Source organism: Amphiura filiformis, chromosome 13 (assembly GCF_039555335.1).
Source record: "Amphiura filiformis chromosome 13, Afil_fr2py, whole genome shotgun sequence".
Classification (NCBI taxonomy): Eukaryota; Metazoa; Echinodermata; class Ophiuroidea; order Amphilepidida; family Amphiuridae; genus Amphiura; species Amphiura filiformis.
The window spans coordinates 26,304,634-26,315,095 of NC_092640.1; the positions used below are offsets into that span (position 1 = coordinate 26,304,634).

General features: G+C 34.3%; 1 protein-coding gene across 1 annotated transcript in view; it reads right to left on the reverse strand.

Annotated features, from left to right (window-relative positions):
* LOC140168171 (band 3 anion transport protein-like) overlaps positions 1–8,748 on the reverse strand; it is a 49,388-nt gene extending 40,640 nt beyond the window's left edge. The window contains 1 exon segment of the mRNA XM_072191500.1: positions 8,312–8,748. Within this exon segment, the coding sequence (XP_072047601.1) occupies positions 8,312–8,630 (319 nt within the window). The 5' untranslated portion in view covers positions 8,631–8,748.
* Positions 8,749–10,462: the final 1,714 nt, after the last annotated feature.

A 10,462-nucleotide genomic window follows, 5' to 3' on the forward strand; every position in this document is an offset into this window, starting at 1 on the left:
AATACCCCGCTCCTTTTGAATGGCGGCCACATGGTTGGGATCAGGTCATCAAGCAACGTCCTTGCCGATTGACCTCGTACGACCCTAGGTCATCCACCCAGCTGAAGGCCATGGGTTAGCCGCAACGTCGGTGATTCCATCTAACCACAAAGTGGGTTTTTCTAGTTAACCAGATTAAGGGATCTAAAATGAGCGTTTATTGCGTTTCGACAGTATTTTTTGTGGGACATGAGAGCACCTCAGACCTATCGAATTGCATTCTGAATACGAAGCATGTCTTTCTGATACCAAATAATTTTCATTTTTGAAAATCACAATATAATACAAATTTTATGACAAATTATAAAAATTTGATATTTTTCAAATTTTGATATATAACAGTCCTCGAAGTAAATTATATAAATCTAATGATATATTCTTAAAGTGTATGTAGCAGGGAGGAAAAGCCGACGGTCAATTGAAAATTTTGACCTTTCATATTGAAGATATGGATTTTTTCCCAAAAGACCTAATTTTTTTGGTGTTTTGGGAAAAAAATCCATATCTTCAATACGAAAGGTCAAAATGTTCAATTGATCGTCGGCTTTTCATCCCACCTACATACACTTTAAGTATAAATCATCAGATTTATAAAGTTTACTTCAAGTACTGTTAAATATCAAAAATATCAATTTTAATGATTTGCCATAAAATGTGTATTAAATTGCGAATTTCAAAAATCAAAATTATTTGATATCAGAATGACATTCTTCGTATTCAAAATGCAATTCGATATGTCTGATGTGCTCCAATGTCCCAAAATAAATACTGTCCAAACGTTCATACCCCAGCCCTTAAATAAATCACAATTTGAACCTTTTCCCAGATGAGTATACACAGTGCTGTATTGGGTGTGTTCCTCAAGGGAAGTGGTTTCACAGTGGTTGTGTCCTGAAGAAGTAGCTAAAAGTCCAAGAATTACCCGGGTATACTTTTCATCGACATCAAAATTGATGGGTACCAATCATTCATACATTCATTCATTCGTACGTATTTAATTGGTTGAAACCCTTATATCAAAAAGCATTTCGTGATCCACAGCATCATCCCCCACTTTTCTCAACAAAAAATGAGATTTTATATCACTGGAAACCTCTGGCTACATAATGTTTATGTACAAAATGTCTTGCAGATTAATTCATTTAGCAAAGATATCGTGAAATTTGAATGGAGCAGTATAATACACCACAGATATTGGAACACATATCTGTGAATACACATAATCATGCATAATTCGCAAACGCAAAACCGGAATCAACTGAAATTTTGGGAATAAGCTTTTTTCGTGGATATCTACTGAAAAATGTCATAAAAAGAGGATGCTAGGATCACGAAATACTCCTTTAAGTTAGGCATCCAGCCTAATTTATTATGTTTGTTTGTTTGTTTGTTTTGGCGATGTGAAGTTTAGTGACACACTTTCATGAGACATCGTCATAACTTAATCGTCATAGTATATACTGATAGTGTGGTTGGTTAGAAAAAAATGATAATAGAAAAAAGGAGGGAAATTAGTGCTTTATATCGTCACGTTTAGCTATTTTTAAATCATACCGGGTCAATAAAGGGTAGAATGGAATAAAGATAGCGCTTATTTTTAAGTACTCTTGCTTAAGATGATATCTTTTTATATCGTGTCCTTGCAGGCATCATCACCTGGTTTCCGTCAATATGTCATCTGCGTTCGACGTTATGCCAAAAATGGGTAATATCTATGATATAAATTAGGCAGTTTGGCTTTGGGGGCACGGGTTTTTCCGATGCAAAGCATAGACATACTACATACCCAGCAAATAAGTTGTAGTTTGGGTTTTGGTTTTGGTAAAAACGTTTTAATAACATTAAAATGTCGGGTTATATAAAGCTCATGAAATCGTTTTAACGTTATGTATGAAAACACACTACAACAATATTTGTAAAATGTTTTCGAAATGTCATTGTAAACTATTTTTGCAAACATTTTTGGTCAAATATTTTGTCAGCACTTTAATAACATTATGTTAAAATATTTGCATCCAGCAAACACAGAAATGTTCTTAAAATGTTTTTTACAAAACGTTTTAATAACATTTAAATGTCGGGTTATATAAAGGTCGTGAAAACATTTTAAAAACGTTATTGTAAATAATTTGGGTAAACATTTTTTGCAAAATATTTTTCAACCCCAAAATAACATTCTGTTTAGAATGATTTGTACCATGTTTTCCAAAATGTTTAAGGAATATTATTCAAACGTTTTTATACCCTTTATATAACCCGACATTTAAACGTTTTCTGTAAAACATTTGTATTTGCTGTGCAGTAAATTACCAACAAATGTTATTTAATATTACGAAAACGTTTTATACCATTAATGTACCCTTTATATAACCCGACATTTAAGGTTATTAATTGTTTTAAACTGTTGTGATTTTGTAGTTCACAGCATTTTACGAATGGTAGTGAGCTTTGGCAAAAACTGCATTGCTCAATTCATAGCGAGTGTGTAGAAGAATTAAAATATCACAGATATACTTTTATAGGTGCTGCGGTTTTTGAGTTACGTTGTGAGGAGGGCTGAAACAACAACACTTTTGTAAAACGTACATAACTAATTAACAACAATAAATTAAGCAAGTTTGCAGAGCATACGATTTGTAGAATGCACTTTTGCAAAACATCAAGATGTTAATTTTCAATAATATATTGATCTAGATAATGAAAATCGATTTTTAGGTTGCTTCGACCAACAATACCTCGTCTACCCTTAAACGTTTTCTGACAACCTTTTATAACCTTTTGCGAATGATGTTGAAAACGTTTTGTGTTTGCTGGGTACATACCAGGTACTTGTACACGGCAAAAAACAAGCATTGCCCCTACAAATCATGTCCGCAATAATCCTACTGTACTGTCAAGAGCTTCAAGATATCTCTCAAAATGTGGTTTCAGAATTATGCTTAACATGTTAAGGGCCATATATACTCCAAACATTCGACGTAGAATATTCTAACGAATGTTTATTGACGGAATATAAATTATATTTGATGTTGAACATCTGGTGGAAATATTATCGTTAGAAATAACTATAATTAGAAACAGATTGGGCATAGATTGAATAAAGAATATTTTGTATCGGATATTTGACGTCGAATAAAACGTATGCAACAGGGTAGAATACTGATGGGGATCAGACCCTTTTTCAGAATATTCTTGTTTACAATTTACGATTAGGAATAGAAACACTGTGCAGCGGCCTTCGATATTGTTCTGTCATGTTCATCTTTAATTTGGGTAAATTTGACAGGGTTTTTAAACAAGTTCAACTCTATATAAAATCTATCTGAAATTGATATTCTTTCAGGCAAAATTATTTCTTTTAATAATACACAATTTCTGATATAGCGTTGAACTGTTAAAATGTGACCTGCCCACGTTTCCACCGGCCCTGACTTCTAACGAAACTTAGTAGTAGCCATGCACGCCCAGGTTACCCACATATTTACGGTATACATACGCAGTGAACACAAGATTTAATGAGATTGACTTAAGGGCCTACATAACTTGGTGATTTTCAAAACTTTCATGAAAATGCATAACGAAATTGTTAATTAAACAAAAATTTTATATTTATGAATTACATGAATTTTAGGAATTTTATTATGTCAGCGACCATTACCTTTTAAAAGGATTTTTACAAATTTAATAGCGCTTTGAATCTCTTTGAAGACGGTTGTTAATGTAATTGATTAGCAAGTTTCCATTGTATAGGTGCTTATTATAATTAATTGTTGCCTATAATTAATTGTAATGACTTCCTGGTTAACGAACTTGTACTTTGACAATGCCCCGCCCAACCGATATCCTTCAATGTCTTAATAATGTAAACGCCAAGTGTACTACGTGTTTTTTGCATTCTCTTTTAAAGGGGTAGTCCGTGATTTTTGTATCCTTTTTTAGGGGCATGGTTCAATAGATATCCACGAAAACAGCTAATTTTTTGTTTCCAAAATCTCACCTAATTCGGACATTTGTGTTTGCCAGTTATACGCATAATTGCATGTATTACAACCTTCATCTGCTCATCTATCAGGGGCACAGTTCTTTAACCCCAATATATTTGTACACTTGAGGTCAAATTTTGCACTATGATTGTTTAATTGAGGTTATCGAACTATGCCAGTGGGATGAGGCCATTGTGGTATATAGTGATAGTATAGAACAGTGTAATTCAGGACTATCGACAGCCGTAAAAAACACAAATTGGAAGATATTTTTGTCAAACGACCGAATCGTTGATGCACAGCGACTTTATGGTATAAATATATCCCAAGTTTTTTGAGTAAGTTGGAGGAATGAGTCGTTGGATCACAAAGTGTTCTTTTATCAGCATAATGACTCGAGTGGAGCAGGCCTCAGCATAGAGATTCAAGGTTAGCAACTATTTTAGACTGTTGCGATTTGGTAGTTCACAGCATCTTGCGAATGTTATCGAGATTTGGCAAAATTTGCATTGATCATTTCATAGCGAATGTGTAAAAGAATTCAAATATCACAGATATACTTTTGTAAGTCCTGTGGTTCTTGAGTTATGTTGTAAAGAGGGCTGAAACAACAACGTTTTATAAAACGTACATAACTCATTAACAACAATAAATCAATAAAGTTTTCAAAGTTATGATTTGTAGAATGAACTTTAGCAAAACATCAAAGTGTTATTTTTTAATAATATATTGATTTAGATAATGAAAATCGATACCTCGTGTACCCTCAATGAGTCTGATACTAGCATTGCCGATATAATTATGGCGCTGGAATAAATACACGATTTTCTTTGTTTTACCATTACTGACCATATTATTAGTTAATTTTTTTTACATATCTGACAGTATAAATTAACATTTTGTAGACAATAAATTAAAATCTATTTTTATGGAAATGTTACAAATATTTGCTTTAAAAGTACAAGTTGAATAAGTTTCAAATTAATATTTGAAATCTTGGGCATATAAGAGCTTCACTTAAAATATAATAGCGATTAATGGCCGTGACCAGAAACTATCGGAGCAGTCTGTCAAAGAGTGCTTGGTTAGTGTCAACTTTAAGGTGGGACACGAGGAAGTTATGGATTGTATCACTTAAAAACCGAATAATCTAATTATTTGTTCAAAAGTGGCCATGAATGACAACTGGAATTTACACCCATAACACCAAAACCGACAACTTATTATCAGTATGTCTAGCCGTCTATTGTATAGACTTATTACACATGTACAGACTCTTGCACATGTTTTATAAATGTTAAAAACTGTTTAATAATTGTCACTCTCCACGCGAGTGCAGACAACCAGTTTCTATTTTTTTTTAATTCAAAAATTTCATAAATGTAAATTTTCATGACCATATTTGGAATCAGTATGAAAAATGCATTAAAATGAGTACAAACAAGCCTAGTATTGATCCAGTAGTTCTTAAGAAAGCTCTTGATATTTTGAGAAAATATTTCAAAACTTGAACTTTTTCCATTGAACCACATGGCTAGTACGCAGAGTACATCAACATCCAAAATTTAGGTTTAAAAAGACAAAACAACCGACGTTTCGGAAGCATTAAAACATCCATTTTACAAGGTAAAAACAAGTAGCACTAGTAACTAGCACTGCAAGAGATTAAACGAGGCAAAAGAAAATGACAAGCATAGAATGAAAAGAAATTAGAAACATGTTTTATAGTAAGTTTTTAGTATTTCTACGAGTATGCCGTCGTTTATCACAGTACCGGCGCAGCCGATTCCTCTGTGAGTGGTCGAGCTTTCGCAAGATGTGTATTTGACTTGATTCAGTCCTGTTGAAGTCAGAGATACATTTGACGAAAGCTCGACCACTCACGCAGGGACGGGCTGCACATGTACTGTGATAACCGACGGTGTACTCGTAGAAATACTATAATATTACTTATTATGTATTCGATTTAAACCAGAATATGAAAATGAAACCGTTGCGTAAAATAGTGCTATTGTAAAGGGAGAAAACAGACACATGCCCTAATGATAATTGTAGAGTTTGATGGCGGCGGCTGGATATATATTGGTATGGTCTAGTTTCGTTTTTGCATTTAAAACAATTCGAAGTTCAATTCAATTAAAACGTTCGAAGAATTCCAAAACCATACGATATGATGTTTTTGAGTCCCTATAAGCTATGTAATAAGGGTAGACGAGGTATTGTTGGTCGAAGCAACCAAAAATCGATTTTCATTATCTAAATCAACATATTATTGAAAAATAACACTTCGATGTTTTTCAAAAGTTTATTAAGGTACAAATCATAATACTTTGAAAACTTGCTTTTATTGTTGTGAATGAGATGTACGTTTTACAAAAGTGTTATTGTTTCAGCCCTCTTTACAGCATAACACAAGAACCAAAGGACCTACAAATGTATTTTTGTGATATTTAAATTCTTCTACACACTCGCTATGATATTTTTGCCAAAGCTTACTACCATTCGCAAGATGCTGTAAACTACCAACTTGCAACAGTTTAAAATAGCTGCTATTTTAAACTACCAGTTAGAGTAGTTAGTTGTTGTGAATTGGTCGAATCTTGTTATCCTGAGAATAGTATAAATGACATGTGACAAAAATTGTTGTGAATAATTTGAAGTGAGCTTGACGAAGAATTCGAATATCACAGCACTTTTGTAGGTCTTGAGGTTCTTGAGTTATGATGTAAAGAGTGTCGAAACAATACATCCTCATGAAACGACACTTATCTCAAGAACCACAATACATTAAGCAATGTTTGAAAAAGCATATATTGCATTCCGTACCCATTCAAATCTGCACACTATAAATTTCAAGGATTTAAAATAAATCCCTAGGGATTGTGATTAGCTGATTAGGGACCAATCAAGAATTAGATTTAGAATTAAATCTTACCGATTTAAAATTGGTTGGTCCATAATTACAACCTTAAGGATTTATTTTTAAATCCTTGAAATTTAGAGTGTAGGGTGTAACTTTTCACCAATCCCCTATTTTTTGGAGTTTAACGACCATGACTACTCCGGTACGCCTAAAGGAGCCATTTGACACATTTATCTGACGGTTGAAGCATAAAACAGCTGTGTTTAATAAAGCAATAGCCCTAATCATGACAAACTTAACAAGCAGGTGCAATAATATTTGCACATGCTATAAAAACTTTCGGCGTCATCGTGTTACCAAGGTAATAGTGAATTTGATTAGAAGTAGTGATGTAATAGGATTATTACCATAGCGAAGGGTCTGCAGTATTTTTGAATGTATTGCCCTGCACTATAAAGACGTTAAGCTGTTCTTCTGTATTGCACCATAGATTATCAAAGAACATGGATAAAGAACTGGATCGCAAGTGTACATAATGTTCAGTCCATGTATGTTTCACTCGCACCTGTAAGGCCCTGTATCCATAGGCTGTTCCCTTGTGACGTGTGCCCTTGTTCCGTGTTCACTTGTTCTCATGTGACCTGCCACACTGAGACAACGAACTTTTGTTTTGCTTAGTGGCCGTAGCGGCAACTAAGCAAAACAAAAGTTTGTTGTCTGTGTGGCAGGTCACATGAGAACAAGTGAACACGGAACAAGGGCACACGTCACAAGGGAACAGCCTATGGATACAGGGCCTAAGATAGTGTCTTTGAAAAGAGCGGTATCGTATTTAATCTATGATTGCACACATGCACATGTGATGAGTCCAGCTTGCTTATAATGCAAGGCAATAGATTTAAAAATAGTGTAGACACATCGCTATGGTGATTAATCCTGTTAACACTACTTCTACGGCGAATTGTCACATCTTTTAGCGCTACAAACTTGCGAGGAAAATGAAAGTTGATCGTCGTCTGCGTTATAGAAATGGCGCGCAAAACATATTATCGAGCAAAATATAATAAAATGTATCAATGCGCCTGTAATGACTTTAAATTGAAATAAAACCATTCACAGTGATCATGGTGATTATGAATCCTTGTTTCCAACTTGTTGAATCCTCTGTTTGAAATGAACAGCTCTTTTACTTTTTATCCAAAAAAAAGTATAGTACCTGCCACATACAAGCATGTTTCGTCTGCCAAATTGATTGACTTAATCCCTTAATCCCGACTTAATCCCGTCGGCTTGACCTTTTGTCGAATCTTTCCGAAGAATCCACCTGTAGACGCACCTCGATATAGGCTGGTTGACTAAACTAGGGATTACAGGAGATTATATCCAGACAAGTACTAACATGCCATCTTAGTGCGTCATAACTTACTTGGGGTATCTCTCTTGTCGTAACCTGCGGACTTATTAGGATCCATATCACCACTATCGGTGTACATCTCTGGTGTATTTCGTTCGTCTTCTGCGGCCTGATCAGAATATGGATCCCCGGTATTATACCTTTGACCATCGGCCTGTTCTGAATATGCATCTCCTCGATTAGGCCTTCGACTAGGTTGTTCCATCCGGTCCTCGTCAAGTGGCCGGTTATTATCAATTACAATATCTGGATCCAAATTACTTGGTTCATCATAAAGTAATTCGTCTTCAGGTTCAGGTGGTGGTCTTCTATCTGGTCTTCTGTGCGCCATCTTTTATACTTAGATCCTGGAGGAACATACGACTGCTAGGTCCGCCTCGGACTATAAACTCTGGAGGCAAAGAGCTTCTGATGCAACAGAGTCAGACTCCAAGGTCGTTGTTGGCCAGCCGAATAACATAACTGCACACTAAAGCTTGATTCAATACTGTAGAAGGCTAGCAGCCAATGAGAGGGCTTCTATAAAAAGATTTAAACCCCTTGTCGTAGGAGATGAACTTATGCAAGATGTAAATATTCATTTTATAGACAATTATTTAACGTACTTATTTGTTTAATGTTTATGATAATGTGCACCACCATATATTATAACTGGTTCTATTTTAAGACAGCCTTTGTTATGTGTTTTTTTAATCCAGAAATAATAACATTTTCAGCATAAATTTGATTAGTGGTGAACAAGGGTAGGAAGGGATATTTTATATATGATTCATTAATTGGCCTCAAATCCGATCACTCTTGAAGACCTGTTGAATTGTGGGGAAAATACAGGAAGTTGAATTTGCCTTTACTAGTCATATGCTTGGTTCGTTGCTAATGTAAAAGGGTCACTTTCAGGTTAATTTACTAAGTTAGATCATGAAGTGTTGCTATAGTTATCGACAAAATACCGGGTTTGGAGGCGATAAAGTTGTCAATATTTGCCATTTTCATTGATTTTTTCAATCTAAAATCAAGATGCGGCATATGTGGTGCAGATTCACACGATATATGTTAATGTATCACGTCTATGGAATAGTTTTGTGTAAATACGAGGCAAGAAATGTAAAAAAGTGCCCAATATGGCCGCATATCAACGGCTTTGGCAATAACCCCCCTACCCACAACTAGACAGACTAGAGTTATATTTGGCATACGGGGTATTTTTATACTTTTACGTGTGCTTCTTGAGTTTGTGATAAAAAGTTGAGCGATTGATTGGAGATTTGTTTTATTCTTTCAAATATAAGCTTTATAATTTAATACAGCTAGGCCTATAGTCAATACAAACAATATGGATAATGCATTACCAAGTATGTCTAACTTCGAAAATATTAATGTTAAAGGATGCTTTAATTGACATTAGCCGAGCAATATAATTTTGTAAACTAACAGTATTGTCTTTGTAAAATGAAAAAATTCAATTAGGAAAATAAAATTTCAGCAAACAATGACAAATATACATGCAGTTGTGGTACCGTTCGACAGCATGGTTTACCATGAGACAGGAACTGATTTTTTTTTTAAATTACGCTAATATCAGTAATTTGGAAAATCAGTTTTTAAAAATCAGTTTTTAAGATTTAAAAATCTTAGGTGCCTATTGCTGAATATATATTTTTAGCATACATAGTGGGTGTGACATTTTGATATTAAGATATTGTCCCCTTTTTTTTTTGCACATGTTGTTGCCTTTATCTAAATTGCAACATTTCCGACCTTTTCCTGAGTGGTTTCGTTGATAAGACATGTTAATTCTAAAAATGTCTCTGTATTATATTATTCTTTACTTGTACTTGTGTGTTGTGATAACAATTGCGGTGGTCTTATGTTGTGACAAATGATGGTCGGCTTTTCATCCCAGCCACATACACTTTAAGTAATATCATTAGATGAAGTTTGCTACTGTACTTCGAGGACTGTTAGATGTCAAAAATAATAATTCTTAATAATTTTGCATTTTAACATTTGTTAAAATGCAAAAAATCAAGATTATTCCACGTATTCAGAATACATTTGGTGTGTCTAATGTGCTCTAAGATCCCACAAAACATAATGTGCAAATGTCGCTATCCGATACCTCCGATTTCTCATGTTTATAGCAAACAGATGTTTTCAAGAAAA